The sequence below is a fragment of the Panthera tigris genome, chromosome A1 (assembly GCF_018350195.1).
Source record: "Panthera tigris isolate Pti1 chromosome A1, P.tigris_Pti1_mat1.1, whole genome shotgun sequence".
Classification (NCBI taxonomy): domain Eukaryota; kingdom Metazoa; phylum Chordata; class Mammalia; order Carnivora; family Felidae; genus Panthera; species Panthera tigris.
The window spans coordinates 66,712,854-66,739,343 of NC_056660.1; the positions used below are offsets into that span (position 1 = coordinate 66,712,854).

The 26,490-nt window shown below is 42.2% G+C and overlaps 1 protein-coding gene across 3 annotated transcripts in view; it reads right to left on the reverse strand.

The window, feature by feature from the left end:
- Positions 1-485: 485 nt before the first annotated feature.
- The window catches only part of DZIP1 (DAZ interacting zinc finger protein 1), a 53,202-nt gene continuing 27,197 nt past the window's right edge, over positions 486-26,490 (reverse strand). Inside the window, exons 8-20 of one of the 3 annotated variants that reach the window (XM_042979395.1) lie at positions 24,380-24,520; positions 23,883-23,931; positions 22,677-22,733; positions 20,547-20,603; positions 15,475-15,534; positions 9,790-9,932; positions 9,196-9,358; positions 8,763-8,892; positions 7,921-7,974; positions 6,104-6,297; positions 4,506-4,636; positions 3,114-3,288; positions 486-1,546 (exon numbers count right to left, since the gene is read on the reverse strand). In XM_042979395.1, coding sequence (XP_042835329.1) covers positions 1,470-1,546; positions 3,114-3,288; positions 4,506-4,636; positions 6,104-6,297; positions 7,921-7,974; positions 8,763-8,892; positions 9,196-9,358; positions 9,790-9,932; positions 15,475-15,534; positions 20,547-20,603; positions 22,677-22,733; positions 23,883-23,931; positions 24,380-24,520 — 1,431 coding nt within the window. In that variant the 3' untranslated portion in view covers positions 486-1,469. The remainder of the gene's footprint in view (positions 1,547-3,113; positions 3,289-4,505; positions 4,637-6,103; positions 6,298-7,920; positions 7,975-8,762; positions 8,893-9,195; positions 9,359-9,789; positions 9,933-15,474; positions 15,535-20,546; positions 20,604-22,676; positions 22,734-23,882; positions 23,932-24,379; positions 24,521-26,490) is intronic. The other 2 variants (XM_042979401.1, XM_042979409.1) reach the window with 2 other exon arrangements.

Below are 26,490 nucleotides of genomic sequence, written 5' to 3' on the forward strand. Positions count from 1 at the left end.
GCACATCTTCAGGATGAGGATTATGAAGTTGTTCTGATTAAAGGAACTAATGATGCATGTTAAAAAAGCAAAACAGACCCAAGGTCTGTTACATAAGTATCTGTTAAATAAGTATGTTAAATAAGTATCTGTTTAAATAAGGTTGAAATAACACAGTGGCCCCTGTGCCTTTGCAGGCAGGATGTGGCTTTTGTGTGTTGCTTATCTCTGTCCTACTACATGAAAATTTGAAAGCACTTACATACAAAGTGAGTACATCTGCATAAAATGGCCTGGGGGAAGTGTTAGGGTGCAAGCAGACAAGTGAAAGGGACCCCGGAGGAAGGGGCGAGGAAGGGGCAGGGAGGGGCAGAAGCATAATAAATTGTTGTGACTTTAGATTAGACTGTTGTGGCACAGCTAACAGGGCAAGCCTACCCCCCCCCCCCAATAAAGTAAGTTTAGCTCAGAACTGTCTTTAATGAGTAACTCAGCTACAGTCACAGTGATGTAATGGAGGCCTTTACTTAAAAGGTTGGCAAATTGAAAAAGACATCCAAAACCCAACAGACCATTAGTTAAAATGTTACCTTTTTTTTGGAAACAAGAGTACATGTAGTACCACAAAGTACAAAAAATGCAAAAAACAGTTTATATGAACTTTGCGACCATTGACAATTGTTAAGAACAGAACTAATAGTTTTGAGGTATTTTATAATATGGGTTGGGCATTTGAAAAAAGGGGGGAAAAACCCTACATACACATATGAATTCAGTAATGACCCAATCTTTTCATATTCTGATAACTTGATGTTTAAAACAGCTACATTTTATTCATAAAATATCCAAGGTAAAGGTTATACTGCAGAAATGGTGTTTAAAGTTCTAAAATAAATGTTTAATAACAACATGCTTACAATGGCTCAAAGCTGAGTCTGGTACAGGTACTTCTGGAAAATGTATTTAGCGTGGGCCTAGCTATATTTTTATAATTCTAAACTTATTTCTATGTGAAAAATAACCAGTCTACTCGTAAGATTTCACTGATTCCACTAATTCAGTTTTAAGCATACTAACAGAATTTTATAATAAATCACTTCCAGTGTGACAATGTATATAAGAAAGGTATTAAAAAAAAAAGCTTTAATTCGAACCCAAACTGGCTATAAGTTTAAAAAAAATTCACTTAAAAATTAGTCGAAAAAATGCGCTTAAACACTAGAGTACTGCTCTGAAGAGAAAACTTTTTATGACTTCAATGACACATTATTTTTAAGCAGCAGAAGTCTTAAACACCTTTGTATGCTTCGAAATACTGTTGACAGTTTTTGTTTTCAATACTGAATTAGGTGCTGTTAAAGAGACCCTTGTTCTTTGAATCCGCTTCCTTGTTCTTGTGGGAAATACCGTAGGGCAAGAGCGTTAAGGATCCTGTGGGCAGATTACTGAAATCCTGTTGGCGTCTGGACCTTCTGACTCTGGGGCTGTAGTCACACATCTGAAGAGTCACTCCAATCAGTCACAGTTACTAAGCTGCTTTTCAACGTGCTTGATTCATCTTGAAGTCCTGTGGGGGGAGGAAGAGGAGGCCTGAGTGATCAAACCAGCACACTGAGGAGCCTGTAAAACTCCGAAACTTGGGTGTCTGAGTCTGTTCACCCATCCGCAGGCCCCAGCGTCCGCAGGCTGTGGAGGAGGCTGGGTGCAGTCTGGCCACGGAATGGCCACGTCTCCTGGACACCCTCACTGGACCCCTACGTGGAGGCTTCCACTCAGCATCTCTCCTTCCCTGCATTCAGCACAGGGTCTGGATCCTGACTGTGCTCGATAATGTTTTGTCACTGTTACGGACTCTGAGTAGTAGGTGTAAAGAAAGCAGAATCAAATTATAATAAGCCAAGTAGGAATTAAATGGTGGGGAAAAAAAAGGATTTTCTAGGGGATGTGGGCTTTAATATGATGTTAAGAAGTGTGCTGAGCCACCAAAATAGTGTGGTGCAGAGATTTCCACTTGAGTGTCCTCTAGACATCTTTTCTTTGAGGGGCGTGAGGTCATGCCACGGGGAGAAGAGAAAGGGAAGGTATTCAGAGCATCCTCTCGGTCCCGTGTGCATACAGTTACTGTAATGTACACACGGTCGTCAGGTTGTGACTGTCAGAATCAACCTTCAGACAGCACAGGCAACCTGGTGATGGGCACGGTGTGGCAGTATAGGCACGGCTCCCACCCTGGAGGAGAGAAAAGTTGACTTGAAGGGCGGACATGGCAATGGCTCCTCTTGGCATCTTACAGAGTGAGGTGGCAAGAGATCTTGCTGAAAATGGAAAGGACAAAGGGAGAGGTCTGCATGTATTAAAGCTACCAATAGGGGCCTGAAGACCCTGAAGAGGGGTCATGAGAGGTGTAGTGAGGGGAGAAAATGAGCCAGACCCCCCGTCTGTCTTAGCAGGACACCAACAGTTAACGTCTACAGGTGTTGAGTCTGGACACTAGCATAACCCACTACTCACATGTGGGGGAACTCGAGGTAACGTACGAGGTGAGGGGCACACAGAGGATCCCTTCTGTGACCCTTGGCTTTCACCATGGGCAGAATTTCTTTGATTAAAAAATACATAGATTACATTTTATAATTTTAAAAATTAAACATACATTGAGACTTAAGTTCCCGGACTTAGCCAGACACTAGGTCTCACCCAAGAACAATGTCACCTCAGGGTTTCATTTGTAATTCATCCCACTGGCTACGATGTTGCAAGAGAAATCTTTCTTCAAAGAAAATAAAAACATTTGATGTGTGAGCAGATTAATTCAGGAAGACTGCCAGAAGAATGGCCCCACTCAGGTGTGTGATCAGAAATTCTAATTTTCTGCGAGGCATCTGCATGAAGCATGAATATTTGTATGGGCGTTCTCAAAAATAATGTTAAAATTAAAGTAATAAAATCCAAAGATTAGGCCCAAATTAAATAAATATATACAGATCAGATGTTGTGCACATTTAGTCCTTTTTAAAATAACATAAAGCATCGATACTTGTATGATATATTAAGTTTAATTAGATATTTATAAGGAAGAAACACAAATAATTAGAAAGTAGACCAAGCTCCTGTAAGACGTTAAAGTAGCAAACCTTCTCCCTTTGGCCCCTGGAGATTAGATGCAACCCAGGCATTTGGCACTTGAGTAGAATTTGGCTCATTCTTCAAAGGTAGATGTTCCTTCTGTTCTTGCCCAGTTTTTTTCCCTAAAGATTTTTCTTCCTCTAAGGATGATATGTCCCAGTCTTCATCGTCCACATCTGTGCACTAAAAGAAAAGGAGAGTAATGAACGTTTCATAAAGACGCGGTCCATGTTAGCGCCCCTTGGTCGTTCTGTTGGCTAGACTGAGCTGCTGACACAGAATGACTTGAATTTGGGGAATCTCGGAGGATTGCCCATCTGGTCATTTCTGGAAGGGAATGAAACGAACTTGGAAAGCTGTGTTTTGAAAGCAGACAGAACCACCTCTTTTATTGTTTTTGTTTTTTGTTTTTTGTTTTGCCATGGAAATGTAGGTTTCCTACCTCCTCTACCAACCATGAGTTTCCAAAATCCCAGAAACACTATGTTGTAGTAGTAAAGTAAGGGTGCTCCCTAAGTAGGAACTAGGCAGGGTCTGGGGCTCTTCCCTCTGTGATAATGTGACACTGAACTTCAGGAGACGCCACATAAGGGCCCTGCAGAAAAGGCCCCGACTGAAGGAGCACACATTTCTACTGCCCCTTTTCTAAGGAAGACACATTAGCTTTCTCTTGCTTGAGTGATACGTGTTGTCACTTTTGGCTTGTACAATACAAATAACACTACTAAAAGTAGTTTGGCAAAATGCTCTGGGTCCCTAGATGGGCAGGAGAAGAGTTAAATCTAAGCAAGCAGTGACTTGGAAGGCCCACTGGAAGACCCAGTCGGCACAGATGAGCGACGCCCGGAAATACAACAGGAGCCCTCCATCCACAGAAACACTTCCGGTGTCCTGGCGTTGGGACCTCAGAATGTGTCAGGGCCTCTCCTCCCTTCAGGAGGAAGAGCTTGGGCTCTGCCCTCAGATCTCTGATGCATTTCTCCACCAACGCCAGCTCCCAAGTGGGGCCAGACCTCGACAAGTCCCCATTTTACGGTCAGGTCATGCCACCGACTCGGATCTGAGGCCCTAGGTTCTAGTCAGTCACACTTTTCTGTGTACAAACCGTCTAACACCTGCAAGTGTCAAGCCCGACATGTGACAGGCATTTGAAAACCTGTAGAACTTGATAAGCACATGTTGCCTTATTACCAGTTAGCACCCCAGTATCTTTGATTCTCTACAGAATGGAAAGAAAGGCAAGATGGCAAGTGAGATAAGGTAAAAGTCTCAACCTCTGGCTACACCAAGTAACTAGGTTTGTTTAATATTTCACTACAAAAAGGACATACAATTGGTAAGGATAACCCGTTAAAAGATGAATTTCTCTGTGTGTGTCTAGCAAGCAAAAGTGATTTCACCTTCAGGTCTTCTTTCAGTTCTTTCTTGATGAACGCCTCGGCAACGTTAATCCCACCAAATGGCTTGTTCACACTTCCATGATTTGAAACCGTCTTTTCAACTTTTTCGGTCAGCGTTTTAATGGAGGTTCCTATGTGACCAACAGGAAATAGGTACAGTTAAAAAAAAAAAAATCATTATCTATGTTTGGTTCCAAAATAACTTTACAGGCGACTTTGAAAAAATGTAAGCTTTGCAAAAAATCATATTTATTAAATTAAAATCAATTGATGTATTTTGGGCATTGACAAAAAGTTACATTAATGCCCTTATAATAATCCCTTTTAAAAAGATCATGATCCCCTAGACTAGAAGTAATAAAGTTTTCATTTTAAATCAAAGAAGGATGGTTTCATTCAAGTTGTGGTCAGAAACGTTCATTTTGGACGCCTGGGTGGCTCAGTTGGTTAAGCATCTGACTTCGGCTCAGGTGGTGATCCCGCAATTTGTGGGTTTGAGCCCCACGTCGGGCTCTGTGCTGACAGCTCAGAGCCTGGAACCTGCTTCGGATTCTGCGCCTCCCTCTCTCTCTGCCCCTCCCCCACTCACACTCTGTCTTTCTTTCCTTCAAAAATAAATAAACATTAAAAAAAAAAAAGAAATGTTCACTTCAGCAAGGTAGTCTGTATAAGTGGAATATTCACGTGGGTATTTTCAAAAACAGTATTAACTGTTTTGAAATTAATTATATTTTACATAATTATGTGTACATATATAAATTGTATACAATACGATAAATTAATGATATCTGAGGTGTTTGAAATATATAATGTTTAACTGCATTAAGCAGAACTTCTTTTTTAAGAAATGACCCTTATGCCCCACTTCTCTTCAAATTATCAGCAGTCCTACACTTGGCTTTTCTGCTCCTCTAGAACTGCCACACCCAAAGGCAGCACGGTGCATAAGAACAGCCATTCTTACAGGCACCCAGTGTATGGGCTGAGTTGTATCCCTCCATGTGCATATGTTGATGTCCTGACCCCCAATATTTCAGAACATGATCTTATTTTGAGATAAGGCCTTTAAAGGGGTAATCAAATTAAAGTGAGGTCATTAGGGGGCGGGGCATAATCCAGTATGACTAGTGTCCTTATAAAAACGGGACATTCAGACACAAAAACGAACAGGGGCAAGGTGATGTGATGAGACACAGGGACCAGACGGCCATTGGCAAGCCAAGGCCAAAGGCTCACACCAGATCTTTCCCTCGTGGCCCTCACAAAGAACCAACCTTGCCACCCTTGATTTTGGCCTTTCAGCTTCTGGAACAGAGACAAGAAATTTGTTCAAAGCCACAAGGCGTGCAGCACTTTGTTCCTAAAGCCCTAGGAAACTGACACACTTAGGTATCCCCAGCTCCCTCCTCGCCTTCCACTTGCACATCAGTCAGTTGCTGTGCCCTGTCTGTCTTCCTTCGGCAACAGTAGCTTTTGGATTAGCCCCATCCTTCCTGTGAGCACTTTCCCAGCTCAGACTCCCGGTGCTTCGTGCCCCTAGTTAGGAAGCACTGTCCTAAACAAAATTTCCTGAAGGATTTTCAATGACAACAGCTCACCTGTGGGCTTGGGAGAAATATCGGAGTCCTCGATTTCACTACCCTCGGTCCAGTCAGTGTCACTTTTGACAGTGTTCTTTCCAAAGCTATTCTTGTTGCTTTTGGATGACTGCACGAGAAGTAAGTCTGGGGATGCGCATGCCTGGATGAGGTCCTCACCATCCAACTCTTCCTCTGAACTGAAGGGCGGCGTCCTAAACAAATGAAAACCCAAACGGCATTGTTTTCCCATTTCAGGATTTACAATGATTCAGGATTTTCAGTCACTTCACATTACAGGATATGCCTTTTAAAAGAGCATTCTATTTTACAGTGAGAAGTTCAGAGTAGTGTTTGTTCATTTAAGAATATTCTTTGAGCACTTAGGGCTCCTGGGTGGCTCAGTCGGGTAAGTGTCTAACTCTTGATTTCGGCTCAGGTAATGATCCCAGCATCATGGGATCAAGTCCCGTGTGGGGCTCCATGCTAAGCATGGAATCTGCTTAAGACTCTCTCTCTCCTGGGGTGCCTGGGGGCTCACTGGGTTAAGTGTCTGACTCTTGATTTCAGCTCAGGTCGTGATCTCACAGGCTCATGAGAGCCCAAGCTGGGCTCTGCACTGACAGCATGGACTCTGCTGGGTATTCTCTCTCTCCCTCTCTCTCTGCCCCTCCCCTTCTCTCTCTCTCTCAAAAAAAAAATATTCTTTGAGCATTTAAATTCCAGACAATGTTGTTATACTACATCCCATGAAATAAGGCTCTTCCTATGAGATTATGTACATGAAGAGTGCTTTTGAAGGGTAAATCATTTTTATTGCCTCTACTATATTTATACTGTCTCTAACTATATATATATAAGTTAAATATATATTTATATATAGTTATATATATAGTTTATATACATATAGTTTATATATATATAGTTTATATATAACTGTATATGGTTATTATATATATATTTATATATAGTTTATATATACATAGTTTATATATATATTTATATATAGTTGATATATACATAGTTTATATTGTCTCTACTATATATACACAGTGCCTCAAGAAGAGATATTTACAGTATTAATATCTCCAGAAAAACTTGATGATAAATTTCAGTTATGATAAAATTAAATTTACTTATAAATACTCAAATTTATATTTAAATTATATTCCCTTAAATATAAATTATAAGTAAAATAACAAAACTAAAAAACATTATAAGTAAAAACAAAAATATACCTATAATTTATTAAGCCCCCATGAACTGCCAAGCACTGAGGCAAGCCCTTTTCATGTATTAATTTGTAGTAGAACTATCCTGTGAAAAAGGCAGCATCATCCCATTGAACAGATAAGGAAACAGGCTTAAACAGGTAAACTACTGAATCAGTGGCACACAGTTTATGAGTAACTCAGCTAGGATTCTTAGTATCCCGAGAGGGCCGAAGACAGTAAGGTCTAGGGCCATTCCTGATTTCCACAAGGAGCGAGAAGACTGAAATATCATCTGACTGTGCTACCAAGAATCCAGCCGCTAAAAGTTGACATCATCCATTTAATTCTTTGTGCTTATTGAAAAGTACTGGACACTGAGGGGAGTAACGGAAATGACTCAGGGCGGTCTCACTTCTTAGTGGAGGTCAAGATGTGATAAGTGCTACTGACTTACATAAAATCTGGTAAAGAAACAAAGACATGTCATAAAAGAGTAACAAATCAATTACGATGTTTAATCATTAGGGCTTTAGTTAATCACAGTGCACACACTAATTTACGATAAAAGGAACGTTCAGTGAAAAGAATTTTTTAAATGGCTGCTCCCCGCTCCCAAGTACTCACGTAAGAGTTGAAGACTTTTTGGGAAAATGATCTTCTGTGATATTTTTCTTAATTCTAAAAAACAACAGAAAACGATTTCTAAACGGCATGGACCAATAACATAATTTAATGTAAATTTCTATGGGATTGGTGATTGTGGCTTTGAACGTATGTTAACGAGGATCAGCAGCAACGAGTGTGCCAGTGCCCGTGACAGGCCGGAGCTGTACGTGTGACTCTTGGCTGAGTCAAACCTTGTTGTGGGGTGAGTGTGTGTCCCCCTAAAATCCGTGTGTGGAACCCCTAACCCCCAATGTGATGCTCTCAGAAGAAGGGGTCTTTGGGAGGTAATTAGGCTTATCTGAGGTCATGAGGGTGGGGGCCCCCATAAATGGATTAGTGTCCTTTTTAAAAAGAGGAAGAGGGATCAGTCCTCTCTCTGACTGCCATGGGAGGACACAGTGAGAAAAAAGGGAAAAAAGGCGTCTGTCTGCAAGCCTGGAAGTGAGCTGCCACCAGAACCCGACCATACTGCACGCTGATTTCAGACTTTCAATCTCCAGAAGTGTGAGAAAACATATTGCTGTTGTTTAAAGCCACCCAGTCTATCAGGGGTGCCTGGGTGGCTCGGTCGATTGAGCATCCGACTTTGGCTCAGGTCATGATTTTGCAGTTCAGGAGTTCAAGCCCCGCATCGGGCTCCATGCTCACAGCCTGGAGCCTGGAGCCTGCTTTGGATTCTGTGTCTCCCTCTCTCTCTGCTCCTCCCCGGCTTGTGCTCTGTCTCTGTCTCTCTCTCTCAAAAATAAATAAACATTAAAAAAAACCTTTTATACAAAAATTTTAGCATTAAAAATACTCACTTGGGAACAGATGTCCTATCAGTGAAAACAGGTCTTTGCCTAATCAGTTGTCTGCTTTTGGGAGGAAGTTGCACTGCCTTGGGTATTTCTCCAGTTGAGAGGGTATCCATTTGAGAAGCACCATACTTATCTGGAATAGTAGTATCATTCATGAATCTCCATTGCCTTGATGATCAGTGAGTGAAGAAGAAAATACCACAATACTGTCTACACTGGCAGTTGAAACCAACAAACTCATCTCTTGGGTCTAGAGTCCACACCACAGGCAATTTTTAATATAAAGATAAAATCCGAGACCCAACATATAAATGGTTCATATGGTATTAGACTTGCCAATCAAGTTCTAGAGTTTGTGAGACATTTAAAATTATGAAAGAGAACTGGATTTCGCTCCTATGTGCAGAAATGCAATGGCAGCCAGTTACGGGCTTACCTGAGGACAGTAAGTTTCTCTCCTCGATTTTACAGCTGACCTCACGTTCAAGGAATTCTCGAATTTGCTGAATGTTAGGTATTTGTCTTTCTCGCTCATGTCTTGCTGATTCCACAGTTCTTAGCACTCTACTGAAGTGATCACTTGAAATACCACGTATATCCTGAAGAGATGAACCGTTAACCGAATTATCCTGGCATGTTCTTCATGAACATTTGTTAGCACGAACTATGCCAACCTCTTGTCTTTATGGCTGCGTGTGAGGTAAGCGGATGCCCTAACATACCACAACATGCTATTCTGACCTCGAAAGGCACTCCCAGCGCAGTGGGACAGGGGATGTGTGAATGACTCTACATGATTGGTTAGCGGTGAGAGGCTGTTGAGTGCTAGGACCAAATGCACAGAGGGGTGTGTGTGTGTGTGTGTGTCTGTCTGTCTGTCTGACTAACCAACAATGCAAGGTGGGCCATCAGGACAGAATGAATCCACAAGGACAGAGCAGACATGCCTTCTTCTCTTCTCTGATCCCTTCCCATTGAGAAAGCAAAATAAAGCAAAACCAACAAATGTTCCTGAAATGAATGAGCTTACCGCACTAATCCCCAAGGTTTCCAGTTTCTCCAGCAAACTCTGCTCCAACATGTTTCTGATTTCCTTATTGAGGGAGGGGTTACCCTTCAAAGCTTTCCTTAAATGTATCTTGTTGTTACTTAATTTCTGTTCATTCTCCCTTCCTGAAATAAAGTTTACAAAATGTGTTAAAAAAAATTAAATATTCCTGAACTGGAGTGTATTATGCTAAGCGAAAATAAGTCAGAGAAAAACAAGTATCATATGATTTCACTCACATGTGGAATTTAAGAAACAAAACAGACTGAACATAGGGAAAGGGAAGGAAAAATAAGATAAAAACAGAGTGGGAGGCAAACCATGAGACTCTTAAATACAGAGAACAAACTGAGGGTTGCTGGAGGCGATGGGGGGGTGGAGGATGGGCTAAATGGATGATGGACAGTAAGGAGGGCCCTTGTGATGAGCACTGGCTGTTATATGTATGTGATGAATCACTAGATTCAACTCCTGAAAGCAATACTACATTATATCTTAACGAACTTGGATGTAAATTTAAAAAAGAAAAGAAAAGAAAAAAGAAAAGAGAAGAAAAAAGAAAAATACATAAAATCCCTAAGCAGAAAATGGCAAAACACCACTTTTAAACAGCAAGCAAGCATTTTGTAATACAGTTTTTGGGTCGTTTGGTCATTCAAGCACAATATATAATGCTGAAGTATCACAACTTTCAAAACTATCTTAAGTTTGCTTTAAAACTTCAGTGTCTTGGGGCACCTGGGTGGCTCAGTCGGTTGGGCGTCCGACTTTGGCTCAGGTCATGATCTTGCGGTTTGTGGGTTCGAGCCCCGCGTCGGGCTCTGTGCTGACAGCTCGGAGCCTGGAGCCTGCTTCGGATTCTGTGTCTCCCTCTCTTTCTGCCCCCCCTACCCCCCACACTCTGTCTCTCTCTTCTTCAAAAATAAATAAACATTAAAAAAAACTTCAGTGTCTTTAGGGGCACCTGTGTGTCTCAGTCGGTTAAGCGGCTGGCTCTTGTTTCTGTCTCAGGTCATGGTCTCACAGTTCGTGGGTTCAAGCCCCATGTCTAGCTCTGCACTAACAGGTGCAGAGCCTGCTTGGGATTCTCCCTCTCCCTCTTTCTCTGCCCCTCCCACTTAACTGAATTATAACTAGATAAATAATGCAAGAGAAATGTCTCTATAGAAGCACGATAGAAAAAATAAATTCTTTAGAAGTTCAATGGTTTATCCTAAAATTATTTTGCTACTTTCTGAAAAATTCATCTGTCTTAAATTCAGTTAGAATTTATGTATCATTTTATGAAGAAGCCCAGTTTACATTAAATAATTAAGTTTTTATTTAATAAATTCAGTAGAAGTTTATACAAAATTTCAAAACATGAAAATTATAACCCCTCCCAAAATATTTACCAAAATGAAAAAGAGGTTAATACAGGTCTTGGGAGAAGTATATTCTGTTTAAAAGAGCCTTTCTAATTAAAAGCAAAGAAAAAACAATAGGCCATATTCTAGCTTTTCCTTCCCACTAAAAAATGTCTACTTCAAGAGCATTTGGAGAAGGGGCATGTCTACATGACCCTGAACTGAGTCCGATGTCAAAGGAGCTGAGAATTTGATGCAAGAGGCCTCACAGTGGGCTGTTCAGACCCTTGGTGAATGTCCCAAGCCAGATCTGAGAGAACACATCACCAGTGCTATCATTTTGGAGTCTATTCTCCAAACAGGGGTGTTTCACCCAACAAGGGTAGCACCAGATGCCAGCATCTAGTGGGTCTGGGGCTCCAGGGGCTCCAGAGACACCCATTCTTCCCTCCCCCACCTCAGTCCACGGGAAGTGTAGGGACCCACGGCACTCAGATTGACAGAAGACCCTCAACAAAACGCTCTGTGGTTCAGATGTTCTCTAAACCTTAGTGCGATACCAGCAGGTAAAGAATGTTTCTGCTCATTAATAACCGGTTTTGCTGAGGGCAAAATCAGTCAAATGATGATATGTACATTAAATAGAAGGAAAGGTCCTGCATGATAATGCTTTGCTATACTTTGGTACTGCGGCTTGCTAAACTGAAATTATGAAATTTTGTAAGATTATATATTAATATAAGTCAGAAGTAATCTCAAATTTTATAGTCTCAGCATTCATGCTGTTTTCCCACCAATGTTTTCCCGTATTCTGGAGCCACCTTAAAAAAAAAAAAACAAAAAAAAAAAACACTTCTGGGACGCCTGGGTGGCTCAGTTGGTTAAGCGGTTAAGCGTTTGACTTCAGCTCAAATCATAATCTCACAGTCTGGTCTGTGAATTGGAGCCCAGTGTTGGGCTCTGTGCTGACAGCTCAGAACCTGGAGCCTGTTTCAGATACTGTGTCTCCCTCTCTCTGCCCTTCCCCCACTCACACTGTCTCTCTCTCTCTCTCACTGTCTCTCTCTCTCTCTCACTGTCTCTCTCTCTCTCTCTCTCTCTCCCTCTCTTTCAAAAATAAACAAACAAACAAACAAAAAAGCACTTCTGTCCTAGGAATGGATAATGCATCAAAATCCAGAGATAATGCACCAAAATCCAGCTGCAGCCATGGCCGTGTCGTTGGCTTTGGCTGCTAGTTGGCCATCAAGTGTACAAATATCTAGGGCTAAAATGAGAAGAGGTACCAAGAGATGGCCTGGGAGTCATGGCGCTACCAGTGAAACAGACACACCTCTCACCCTGTTTACACAAAGGTAATTTTGGGGTCAGTATCCAGGATATAAAAGGAACTGAAGACAAGCACAGCCAGAGAGGCTCCAGGCTCTGTCTGCTCCAGGACTGGGGTCAAGTGAACTGAATTTGTTTGCTGATTGGTCTGGGTTCATTCTCAACCCTGATGACAAATTCATTCTGATGACCGAGTTTCCCACAATGACTGCAGATTAAACATTTCCCTCTGTCCTCAAATTCACTTTATATGTTGATGCTTGCTTTGGATTATTCATTTATGAATAATTAGAAACCTCTTGGTAGGAGGCTCTCAGAAGGCTGGAGCTGGCCGATAAGAAGCAAAAGAAAGAATATAGAATGAACAGGAGAAAAAACATAAAGTTTTTATGTAAAGGTGGAATTAATCACTTGAAAGCCAATCACAGCTGAAGACTTTAATTAAAGCACATACCGCTCACAAGATCAGTAAGACAAAACTTTCTAAGGATCAGCATTTCCTCTCATTAAAAAATTTAAGGCATGGGGTGCCTGGGTCAGTCGGTTAAGCACCTGACGTTAGGTCAGGTCATGATCTCACCGTTTGTGAGTTCAAGCCCCGCGTCGGGCTCTGTGCTGACACCTGGGAGCCTGGATCCTGCTTTAGATTCTGTGTCTCCCTCTCTCTCTGCCCCTACTTCTCCCTCTCTCTCTCACACAAATAAACATTAACAAAATTTTTTTTTAAATGTAAAGCATACCCAGGTAGGTGGCCAGTGGATAACAGCCCACACAAATGATCAGTTATATCAGACTAATGACACAGCATTCATGGTGAGCAAATAATTGCAGTGCAAAGCAAACAGTAAAAAAAACCAAAACAGAATTTCCGAGTCGGAAGGGACTTCATCATCTAGTAATTAATTGTCTCATTTTTCACCTGAAGACACTAAAAACAGAGAGGTAAAGAGACTGCTCCAAGGGCACCCTGCCAGTCCTGGACCAGCCTGCCTCTCTCACTTCATTCCTTGCATTAAACTACGGAAAGCAGAACACCTGGACTTTAGTTCCAGTCCCGTCGCTAATGAAGCCCAACAGCTTGGAGCAAGCTCCCGATCCCCCTGTGTTTCGAGGTTCTGAACAATAAAACGGCCCCTGAGAGCCCTCCTGGCCCTCACATCCTAACGTCCTATAGGACAGCAAGATCAAATATGCCTCTCTGGGACTGTCAAAAAAGTACGGACGCAGAAATAGTCATGCATGCCTTACTTCTTGGTAACAGCCACAGCGCTTTGCAAACAAACCACTGCCAAAATTTAGCTGCACAGATATCATCGCAAAATGTTAGCACAGCTGAGGAATTTATTGATGGCAATTAATCTGCTGGCCCCCTGGAAGCACTGGAAGGATTCATTGGGTCCCTGGCTTCTGTAACAGTGTGCTTGGGACTCAGGGCTTTCTGGTGGTCTCCAGCCCTTTCCTATGTCCCACTAGAGCTGTGTCTGAACGCAGTCGAGGGTGGCAAAGATTATTTTCTTTCCCAGTCTGGTCCCTTGCATGTGGCAACACAACCGATGACGGTGTTTGCCGCCCAAACTCACCCCCTACATGGTCTGGGTAGAGAATTTTAAAAGAAACAGAGGCAGAAGGGTGCAGCGGGAGGAAGCAGGGCCCCAAGTGATGGTGGACAAAGCAGGACTCCTTTTGGAACCTAGCTGACTCGTTTTTTAAATGAGTGTGAACCGTATGATTTGGGGCTCCTGTTTAAAAATTTTGGACCCTTTCTATGAACCTCCTGATGCATTACATAGATTCTTCACAGAATAAGATATTTTGTGTTCCAGACATCAGTAAATGACATGGAGGAGGGAGAGAGCATGTTACTTGAAAGCAAATTGAAAATACACATTGCATAGATTTTATAGATGTGCCTGGTTTAGTCACTTCTCAATTTCTAAACAATTTGGAAAAAGTTGTCTAGATAACACAGAAGAAGTTATAACAACTATTAAGAATTTGCAAATTGGAATATATAATTTTAATTCTTGGGGCGGCTGGGTGGCTCAAGTCTGTTAAGCCTCCAACTTCAGCTCAGGTCATGATCTCATATTTCGTGAGTTCAAGCCCTGCGTTGGGCTCTGTGCTGACAGCTCAGAGCCTGGAGCCTGCTTCAGATTCTGTGTCTCCCTCTCTCTCTCCCCCTCCCCCACTTGTGCTTTCTTTCTTTCTCTCTCTCTCTCTCTGTCTCTCTCTCAAAAATAAAGATTAAAAAAATTTTTAATAAAAAAATTTTAATTCTCTAACACAAATGGCAAGGCCAGAATCTATATACATATTAACCATTTGCTTTCTCCTGAAGAGGTGATAAATGGTCAAGCATTATCACTGTTAAGGAGAAAATGATGATAAACAGATTCAGATGTAATGGTGTTAGGATCTACAAGTCTGGCATAGAAAATACACTTAATAATGTGGAACATTTTTCATAAACTTCAAAATTAATGGACAGAAAGTGATTTTGAGAACTGCCAAATGAATAAGCAACAATTGCTCTAATTATCTCCCCAAACCTTGAACAGCTCCCAAATTTGCCCACACAGATATTATTCTGCACCTAAATATTCTACATTGAGAGCTTAAACATTACGATTTTCTTGCTATTAAAATCATTTTGAAATGGGTACTTCACCCACTCCTTTCCCAGATCCAGGGTGTGAGAAATACCTACTGTGCGACGAATATTTTTGTTATCATCGGGCACACGACTGACACAAAAATGTCTTATTCAGATGCTAAGAATGCAGGAATGCAGGGGAAAGAAAATATAACAGCATGTTCAAGGAGTAAGATGACAGATTACTACAGATAGACTGAAAGCATAATCTCCAAACCTAAATGTCTTCCCTACTTTGGATATGGTGTGACAAAAATCACTGGATCGGATTCAAGGCTTGCGTTTTGGCATCTAAGTAGACTCTAGGCAGGTAGGACCCCTGATGGAGCCCTTGGTTACCTTTTTCTTCCTCTGAAAGCTCTTCTATTGGTTCCAGTATGTGCGATGGGAATGCCTGTTCTATCGATGAGGAAAAATAAGAACAGTACAAACAGGACAACAGCAAAGTAAAATTAGTTTCCTTGCAAACAACTTTGAGACCCATATAGTTCCGCAGTATTTTAATCATGCCCCAAACAGCAGGATTCGCTGGGGGAAAATATATGGAGGCAGTCAGTTAAAGCTGGTCACTTTTTCGTGATATCTTCTCTTTCCACGTCTTTTCCATCAAGTCCCCTCTCAGGAAATTATATTTTCAAATAATTACACCCAGTTTCTCACTCAGCAACCTCGTGCCTGATGCGATTCTTTTAAGGACACAACTGCAAAAGGTCTTCTTCACTTATCCACCCCCCCCCAAATATTTTCCTTATAAGGTATTTTGATAGGGTGGCTAAAGAGAAAATTAATGAAGCGATTTCAGTTCCAAAAATAAAAATATTTGAAAATGCCCAAGGCTCTGGGATTCCCACTTGTCATTAGCCCCGGGGCCTTTAAGTGGGAGGACCAGGATGGTGGAGGACGGGTGGCCCGAGGGGCAGTGGGAGGACTAAGACCCTGTCCTTATACGCCTCTGTGTCCCCAAACCACGGTTCAACACCTGCTTCCACTCCGGGAAAGCCACCAGGGCAAGGCTGCGGACAGACTGCACGTGAAGGCAGGCTGTTCCCAATCCCACCCCAGAACAGGGCCCGGTGTGGGGGGGGGGTGCGGGGGGGGGTGCGGAGATGAGGCCTCCTGGTGACTGTGCACTAGGAAACCCATAGGCAGCACAGATAAAGCTAAATGCCATCCCATCAATAGAGGGAAAGTTCCTTCCTGGGGAAGGTCAGGTTTGGGCGTCAGGCAGTCAGGTTTCAGACACGGGATAAAATGCAGAGATCTAACTTAGGAAGTGCGTGCTTCACTCGTCTTCAGCTTGGAGGCTGCCACAGGGACCTCCCCAGGGAGCTCTCCACCTGCACCCACAGGGCCGAGGCCATTTCATTCCACCACCTGACCCCAGAGTGGGTGACCTTGAGGGTAGTAACTGCCAACAATTACTGAGAGCCCACCAGCTTGTTGGGCACAGATCTATGTGCTTTGCACAGATTCCCTAAGATTTAATACCCCCTACTCTGATGTTCTAGATTTAATTTGCTGAAGGGTACTTCTGGTACTCTGTTTTAGGCATCTACAAACATATGCACACATGTACAGGGACACACAAATAAATACATATATGTTATACTTAAGTATATATAAATAGGCTCTTATAGCTTATTCAGCAACCAAGTCAACCTATCTAACGTTGACTGGGAGAAATGCATTTTAAACTTCTGGAACTTCTGGAACACGGCCTAGCAAATAGTAGTCTAATTTTGAAACATGAACATGATCACACAAAGAAGCATTTAATTACATCCATGGATCACGGCTGCTGAACATTAGAAATGTGCTTTCGAATTTGTCATTCAGCAGCAAGATTTTAAAGTCATATAAATAAAGAAAAAATCCTGTAATTATGTGTGGCGATGGATGTTAACTAGACCCTGTGGTGATCATTTCACAATATATACAATTACCAAATCATTATGTTGTACACCTGATACGTGTTATAGATCAATTTTATCTCAGTAAAATATTAAAAAAATTAAAAGGTAAAGTTACACAAATAGACTATTTACTAGTTTGAACTGCTGAAAGTAGGGATTTTTAGGAGGAGAGCTAATTTCAATTTTTAAAGTCACATGGTATATATTTTATTATACTTTGTGAAAATGACAAAAATAAAGTTATGAGGAAAATCTCCCTAAAATCTCCCCAAACCATCATATGCATATTTATTATCATTGTATTATAGAGATCATCTTAGGACTTATTTCTCTGGAGTCAGGATAAATCTTCAAAACTGTGACCTTTGCTCCTGTGGGGCAGAGGACAGGGTTCTAGGGGAGGGAAGCCAGGCTCCTACAATAAAGCAAGTGAGGCCCACCAGACCCCAGCTCCCTAAACTAGCAGACTGATGTCCAAGTGTGAAGAGAAGGGCCTGCCATTCTTATGCCTTATAAGCCACAGGTCAAGCCTCCAAACGACCCAGTTCCTGCCCTGGTTTGAGATCTCCATCCAGGGTGAGAGCTGAAGTCTCTCCCCTGTGAATGCTCCAGAGGCTTCCAGAAAAATCGTTATGTCAGTCTCCTACCATAACCTCCAGAAGACAGACTCTTAGATCTCTATCCAGCCCTTTGGCACTTGTCGGCCGCACCCCAGAAGCTAACGTTTGGCCAGGGCTTGCTCACTGGCTCCTGTTCCAAAGGTCCTGCTTCACCTGATCCTCACCACAGCCCACCAAAGTAGCCAATACTACTCTCCCCATTTGTCAGGCAGGGAAACCCAAACCTACGGCTTCCTGAGTCAACTATGAATCCAGACTGTCTGCTTCCCTTCAAAGTCTAGGCTCTTGGCCATGAAGCCATGTGCCTTCCCACTGGCAATGGCTGCATCTGTCTCCCAGAGTCCTCTAAATGGCACGGTCTCCGTGAGCTCATCGTGTTCTTAACCCTTCCCTCATCCTCGCCTGAACCATCTGCACCTGTACCTTTCCACCAATTCCCGGGAATGGCTGGTATGTCTGCCCCCTCTTGTTTCAAAACCTCAACCCCAATTCCTAGGTGAAGAATCTCCTGTAGACCACTACTCGAGCCCCAGCTGGTCTCTCCAGCTCTGATTCTTTGAATACACTCTGGTCAGGCTAAGCTTCCGCAAGCTTAGCCCTCCAAGTCTGGCCACACCCAGCCTCAAGAACATTCAGAAGCTACATAATGTCACAAGAATGGCCTGAACAGCTATATTCTGGCACACGGCGCTTGCCATGAACAGTCTCAACCAACCTTACTTCCTCTCTGCACCATTAATTCACATCTAGTGCGTTCCTGTTACCTTTTGCTTCTATTTTTTGCTTTGTCTTGGCTGAAAGGAGTGGCCTACACCCCTGCCTCCTCTCTGGGACAGCCCACATCTTGTAACTGATCGCTCGATCCAGGAAAATTCTGAACTGCCCATCCCAGCTCTAAAGCCCCCGGTGAGATCTGACGAGGCCTCCACTGCAGCTGTATCTGGGTTCAACGTCCCCTTCCACCCACGTCTTCTCTCACGGGGGTTGTCCAAGAGCACTGCCCAATAACCTCCCACCTGCAGATCTCCAACCTAAGACAGTGAGTAATCACGACATTTCTCACAGTAAAAAACCTCATCAAGCTCTGAGATGGAAAAGGAAAGACTGAGACGTAATCGGCCTAAATAATGTTACGCAATACAGACTTACTCTCCCTGCCCCCTCCCCCACCCCTACCGTTGGGGACACTGCCATGGCCGGGGGTGGGGGGCAGGTCAGTGGGCCCCCGTACTAGCCTCCTCCTTGCTCCTGCCCATTGAGATGCTCACAAATCAGCTCAGATCCCAATCCAAAGACTGCAGGCCTCATGCCAGGTCTGGCTGGCATTTAAAACTAGCATTTTAATCCCAGCAGATGCCAACAAGGGGGCATGGCTGGTTCATGCAGTCCAGCTCCAATCAGGGCAAAGTCCATAAGGAACACAGTGCTTTGAAACTGATGGATTTGTCAGGACTCTTGAATTAACTCCAGACAGCTTACTTACTTACTTACATACTTACTATAGGGGTCCAAAATACTAAACATACTTACTATAGGGGTGCCAAAAATATTTATATTTTTTGTTTTAACAAAGAAAATGTAGACCTCAGACACTGTCACACAAAAGGCTAATGATAACAAAGTAACAAAAGACAGAAGAAGAAACTATAGCACGCTGTGAAAGTACAGAGAAGCAGTCGGCAATGCATTATAAAAATCAACCCTGAAAAAGAAGGCAAGACAGAGATTTTAGACCCAAGATAAAGAATATGAGTAGAGAGCAATTGCCAGGGGAAGTTTTCTTGTCTATTCAATATTAAAGCAAATTGACATAGATGCAACATACATTTTATCTCTTTTACTGGCCCAGAGGGAGAAAACCCGAGTGTTCTATAAACACTTGCCAATAATAACACCCACTAAGTAGGGAATTTATGCATCACATAGTGTGAACACATATGCTCAAGGGTATTGATCCTCCTGAAATGCCTGAAATGACCTTTGGAAAAAAAAAGTGAGGGGCAATAAACACTTCATGAGTCCATCAGTGAGCAAAGAGATAATTACAAAAGGCCATGATCATATGAACCACAACACTTCTGAAGACACAAAGTCTGATATGACTGACCATGGATTTAAGTCTAACTAAAATGCAATGAAGTAATCATTTACATTCCAGAAGCATTTGTAGATAGCAGAAAAAAGTTGATTCCTCTCCCATTTTAATTCAGTTAATACACAGGTGACCACAGGAAAACAATGTACTAAAAACATGCTTGCAAAGACTGTAAACACTTTAATAGTATAAAAATAAAATACGGCTACAAAAATTCACCCTATCTATTGGATCATGTGATTAACAATTATCATCCTTGTGCCCCTGGTCCAAGAATGGACTCCTGGCAGTGATTTCCACCAGTGGTTCCTACTTTTCCCTTTGGTTTCTGTCACATGTCTTTTCTAGATTTTTCCAACCAATCGCTGAAACTGTTTGTTTAAAAAAGGTGATTTGCTGCCACACTGAAAGTTACAAAAACAGTCACACATGCCCTGTGGCACGTGCTGGTTGGCTGGTCTAGTAGAAAATCACCTTCTTACCCAACACCTACTACTTTCCGCCCGAAATCACACATAATCAAAGTACTACTCAAAGTTAAAAATCTCTGCTTGTGAGTCCAGCAACATATACAGGTTTTACTTTATGCCTTTAGTAGGTATATTCACAGTTTACGATAATATTACATATGAAGGCTGTAGTTTTATTAACTGTTTTGCATTTGCTAAAACGTCTTCTGTTTTGTTTTGCATAATTACCCCCACAGAAGCACTTTTAGTTAATAAGTTCTCTGACTCAGGGCAGAAACTGCACATAAAATGCTGAGACTTGGCTGAAACTTACCGTGTGCCATTGTTAGACTTGGTTTAGCATCCAAAGTCTGTGGGGCTGAGGCAGTCACTGAAACAGCACAAAGAGAGAAAGCTCACAGGCTCCCGTAACAAAAGCATAAGCATCTCAACTTGATAATCAAGCACTCCTCCAATAAGTCAAGATATATACAGATCCTAAGGGACAAATGTTTCAGGTGACAGTCACCAGCTAACCTAAACCAATTCTCTGTAACAGCTTTATTGAAATGCGGTTTGCCCTTTGAAAATACAGAATTCAGTGGTGTTTAGTGAACTCAGAGCTGTACAACCATAACCACTACTAATGTTAGAACATTTTCATCACACGCGCCCAAACATCCATTAGCCACGACTCCCCATTTCTTCCTACCCACGGTCCCTGACAAGCACTGATCTACTTTCTGTCTCTGTGGATTTGCCTCATTTTGGGGCATTTCATATAAAATGGACTCAAACATTGGGGTCCTGTGTAAATGGCTTCTTTCACTTAACACCACATTTTCAAAGTTCATCTGTGTTGCACATCGCATGTTAGCATCAGCCAATTCCACTGTATGGACTGACCACATTTTATATATCTATTCATTAGATGACAGGTACTTGGGTGTTTCTACTTTCTGGCTGTTGTGAATAATGCTGATATGAACGTTCATGTACAATAAATCAATTTTAAAAATCCAATCACTGGGCTGGAACACATTGTGAGAAGGCATTAACTCAGTCAAAGCCTTTAGAGAGAAGTCTGATTCAAGGAAGACTAAATGCTTTCTACTTTTAAAATATCGTCAGAAAATTAGATTCCACAGCCTCCCTTCCAATATTTGACAATTCTTACCTGAGGTTCCTCTCTGGACTATGTATTTGTCTATCAGTTTTCTCTTCCACTAGCTTATTACGATAGATCTTTAATTCTAATCCTACTCTGAAAAATACTGGCCACAAGCCTTAGCTTCCTCCATGGGCATACATTTTTGTCTTTACAACGGCCACTGGTGAAAGTGTTCAACTCCTAGCTGTGTGTAAATGACACACACAGACCCTAGAAACAAGACCCTGAAAGCCATTTGCAACTTTCATAATCTAGATCAAGGTTTGCAAAAGTAAAACCCATGGAACATACTAGTCCACCATCTGTCTTTGTAAATAAAGTTTTAGTGGAACAAAAGATTGTTCTAATACTGTGCCAAGTACAAAGTATGAACAATAACAATTTAATGCCTTTTAACCTTGTCATCCTTCTACAAAATGCATTTTTTCCATAAGATGTAAGCCCAGCTTTTACCATCCCCTCAACCCCACTCTTGGCACGAACCTGCCCTTCCCTTCTCAGCACTTCTCACCCTCTTCTGCTTGCAGAAGTAACATCGAGAGGCCTCCAGAAGCATTTGAGAAGACTGAGCGGTGAAAACCATTAGCATTTCCCAGTCAATTGTGCCAAATTCCCAAACATGCTCATCACTACTGTCCTGGGCCCATATGAATGGTACCGTCACTCAGCGCCTAGCCTCAGCCTGAACCCTTCCCTGGTATTCTGATCCCTGTTTGCACGCACGTCCTCTCTTGTCCAGGATCACCCTTACTTCCTCCATCCTTACGCTTTCCTGAATGGACTAAAAGAATAATAAGAATATTTCAACTGTTTAACTATTATTAGGAAAACAATCTTTCCGTTTCTAAACTCTTCAGATTATGTCTTTGTGGATTATAGCCAAACCCTGATGGTTCCGGAAGACAGACTTGCCGAGCCCTCCTCAAGTGAGTGACTGACGGAACACCAGGTCAAAGCCTGCAGCACTGACCCTCAGCGATGCCAAAATGTGGTGGCCACCCCACACAGTCACATTGTAAACCCACAAGTACAAGCATGGGAGGGACACAGAGAACAGACCTGACAAATAATAGGTTAGGTATGGCTAACCAAAAATCACCACAAAATTACATAGATATTTACAGTCTTGTCTTGGGTTTTAGAACTAGGTCAAAGCCAGGAATCAAAATAGATTATTATATACTTTGCAAACACACTGGTTTTCAAAGAAGAGTCTCTAAAAATAATAAGTCATGTATTGGTTTAGCACTATTAAAGTATCTTTTGAACCCTGAGGCTATTATAGAAACTTACTAGATACAGCTGGGGCAGTTGGCTTAGATTCGAATGTTTGCCAGGTTAAAGGATTCCCTGAAATAAAAAAGTTAATTAATTAATAACAAAAATCACAAGCTATGGGTCATATTTTGCCAGCCCTTATACTAATCTTTTCCCTCAGGAAAAAAAAAATTTACCAACATATAGTCACTCATCCAACAGAGTAAAGGTGTTTAACATAAATCCTTATAAAACTTTTTCCTAAAATTATGGTCAGTCAAATATTTATGCTAAGTAATTATATAGGTATTGCTCACTACCTGGACTCTCACCGTTTGAAGAGAAGTTATAGGGGACAATAGCCCTTCTCAAAGCTTTATCTCAAAACAAGAGGGAACCAAGTATGTAGGTCAATGAACCCCCAGGACCCCCAGATTCAAGGAGGAAATGTAGCTCATGCACCCATTACCAATCCCCAACCTGTGCTCCTCAAGCAGACAAGTACCCCTTTAACAACCTGAGACAAGCAGGACCTTGGATTATTTGAAAGGGGTCCAGACAAAGGTAAATTTTACGCTTTATCAGGAAACCCTGCACTTCTGGCTCCAGCATCCCTTCTAGACTCGCTCCTGAATGAGACGGGGATTGTCTGTGCCCCAACTGTGCCTAGAATAAATCTTTAATCTCCAACTGCCATGGCTGAGAATGACACAGGAAGCCTCTCCAGTACTTTAGAGAAACTGAGGTTAGGGTCATTAACAATAGTTGTTGCCAGTGTTTAACAGGTGCACTTTATGTATGCTCTCCCATGTAATCCTCATAACAAGACTATGATGTAGCTAACTCTTCATACTCCAACTTTAGAGCTGAGGAAACTGAGGCAGAGACTCACAGAGCCGCACAATGCCGGAGATGGGCGCCGAGCCCAGTCTGTCTCTAGACCTTTTGCTTTTAACTGTAAATTCACCTTATGGCACATCAGTCCAGAGGTATGGTTACTAAGGATGCATTTTGTGCATAACAGTATTCTGATAAAAAGTATATAAGGCCATTCAACAACAGTCTAGGTATTTAAAATTCTTCAACTTTCTGGATCTCAGTAACAGATTGCTAAAATTAAAGTCACCACAGGAATGTCATCTTAGTGCCTGTCAACCATCGGGACCCCACATTCTTCTGATGACTGGTGCACGGTTAGGGAGGCCCGCCTTGCCTCCAACACTGGGATCCTGGTCCACTCACCTTTGGGTTCACTGACACTGTTTAATGGTCTACTGGTAAACTCTTTAATCTGCAAAGAAAAACAGTTTTCTAACGATTCATGTTTGAAACCGGATAGGGACATGCTAGATAATGGACAAGATAACTGTACTTAGCAAATTAACTTTTTTCATGAAATCCCCCAAAGACAGGGGACAAATGGACTTTAGAGACATGAAGGCAAAAGTTTTATAGAAGCAGCATTTGGATTGGGCTTCTTTTCAAAGTAATCACGAAGAGAAATTCTTCTCTTCAAATTTATTCTAAATTCCAGTTGAATAAATCTGCTTGCTCTTTACAGGTTTTTAAAAATACCTTGAAAAAACTACTGGATGTGCTTTTACAAACAACCATATGGAAGAAAATATCCTACCTCCTTTATCTTATCCAACTTACAAATGCTCTAAAATAAAACAAAATGTTCTTAGATAAATTGCGCTACTTAAGGAAAAACAGTGCCAATATATAGCCCCAAATACCTGTTGTCTCTGCGTGATAATCAGTTCATTCTGTTCCTGGAGTCTCTGCCCTAGATCTTCTATCCTTTTCTTGTAGAAAACATTACTTGCATTTAGATCGTCTATCATGGAGGTTCGAAGTTTCTCTATATGTGACAAGAGCTGGAAAAAAAAAAAAATCAAGGCATCGGTCTGCAAACTGTATGTGAAATGTCTCCATTCTGTGGTTTGTATGTATACACCCTGTGGCTCTTTGCTGGCCTTAGGTTATCTGTGCACATCAAGTCACTGAATCCATCTTTGGGTACTGTATACCATGGCCTTGGCTGTATGAGGGCTTCATCTCGTTCCTGGGGAGCTTGTGACCCACGACACACAACACTGATAGCATGAACAGCTGTGTGCACCTGAGCACACCGCATGCAATACCACAAGAATGAGCACTGATAAAGGGTCAGGGCCCCCCCACTCCACCCCACAGAGTGGTTGCAACCCAATGCGGTCCTGAACCCTCAGGCGTCCACATGTGCCTGGGGTGGAGAGTCCACCTTAATTATTCACATGTCCAATGATCAAGTACCATCTCAGGCCCTTGGCAGGTTCCCAATAAATATTCGCTGAGCAAAGGAAGGTGGAAGGAGGGAGGAGCGTGGGAGGGACACAGAGAACAGAAAGATACAAAGATTCATAAACAGATTCATCTTCAGAGATTTCATTTCAGGAAATGGAATCATATACTGGACATAAAAACCTTCAGGAAGAATTTGCTTTCAATAATTTAGGGAAAGATTATTAAAGCAATTTCACTACTCATTAAACAGAGGGGAAAAACACATGGGTCCTTGGAGCTAAGGACATTCCAAGCCTACACCCTGGAAATGGAGAAGGTTGTGTAGGCCAAAGAAAGGGGGCCGGTGAGCGTGCCTAGGAGAAATACAAAGAGCGTCTAAAGCAGCATTTCCCAACTTGCTTGGCTTTTTAAATCAGGGGTTGAGGGTGGGATGAATAGACAGAGCACAGAGAATTTTTAGGGCAGTGAAACCATTCTGTATGATGCTATAACAGTGGCTACATGTCATTTGACACTTGTCAAAATCTATAGAAATAGGAAGTGCAATACCAGGAGTAAACCCTAATGTGAACTATGGACTTCGGGTAACAATGATGTGTTAATGTAGGCCCAGCAATTCCAACACAGGTACCACCGTGGTGCAGGATGTTGATAATGGGGGAGGCTGTGCGTATAGAGGGGGGAAGGGGTATTTGGGAACGTTCTGTGCTTTCTGCTCAGTGTTGCTGTGAACTTAAAACTGCTCTAAAAAAATCTATTTACATTTAAAACAACAACAACAAGTTAATGCTCTCTCTCAATACATTGCATGGTCTTCCCACTGGAGTGCTCTGTGCCCAGAGAAGGTGAGACAAGCACTGGGTTGAACCAAGTGGAAAAGGTTTCCTGAGTAAGGATGAAGAAGAACCTTTCGTGTCCTAGCAGATGCCAAGAACCTCCCCCAGGAGAACACTGCCAACAACCTTCCCCACATTTTCTACAGACCATGAGGAGAGTGCCCCAAAGCAGTCTGGGAAATGCTGAGCTGGAAAATAGAAGGAAAAGCCAGTGAAAATGTCCAGGGGTCTGGGTAGGAGTTTCTGATCAACAACAGGTAGAGTCCGTCCAGACTCCCAGAAGATGGAGACACAGGACAAGCTAAGGGTTGGCAACATTTTGATATTGGAATTGAGAATGGACTAGAAAAGCCCAGAAAAGAGTCTGCTGAGAGAACAGTCTAAGCAAGGGACAGCCACAGATTATTTCAGAAAGTTGGAGCTCTTGAGCCCATTTCTTGTGACCTCCTACCATTCCAAGCACTATGCTCTTTTCTCTACCAGAACACAGTACTCTGTCCTCCTTTCCTTTTGTTATGTGACCACCATACAACCTCCCAAGCTCTACAGTCTTCTGTCGGGTCAAAAGCGCATGCCATCGTTTATCTATGACTCCCTTTGAACTCCTACCAATGTTATTTAAAAAAAAAAAACAAAGAGCTGCCAAGAGGCCTAGGTAAAGCAATAAAAAGTTGGCAATCACAACTTCCCTTAAACAGAGAAATACAATATGTGCATTGTAGGAA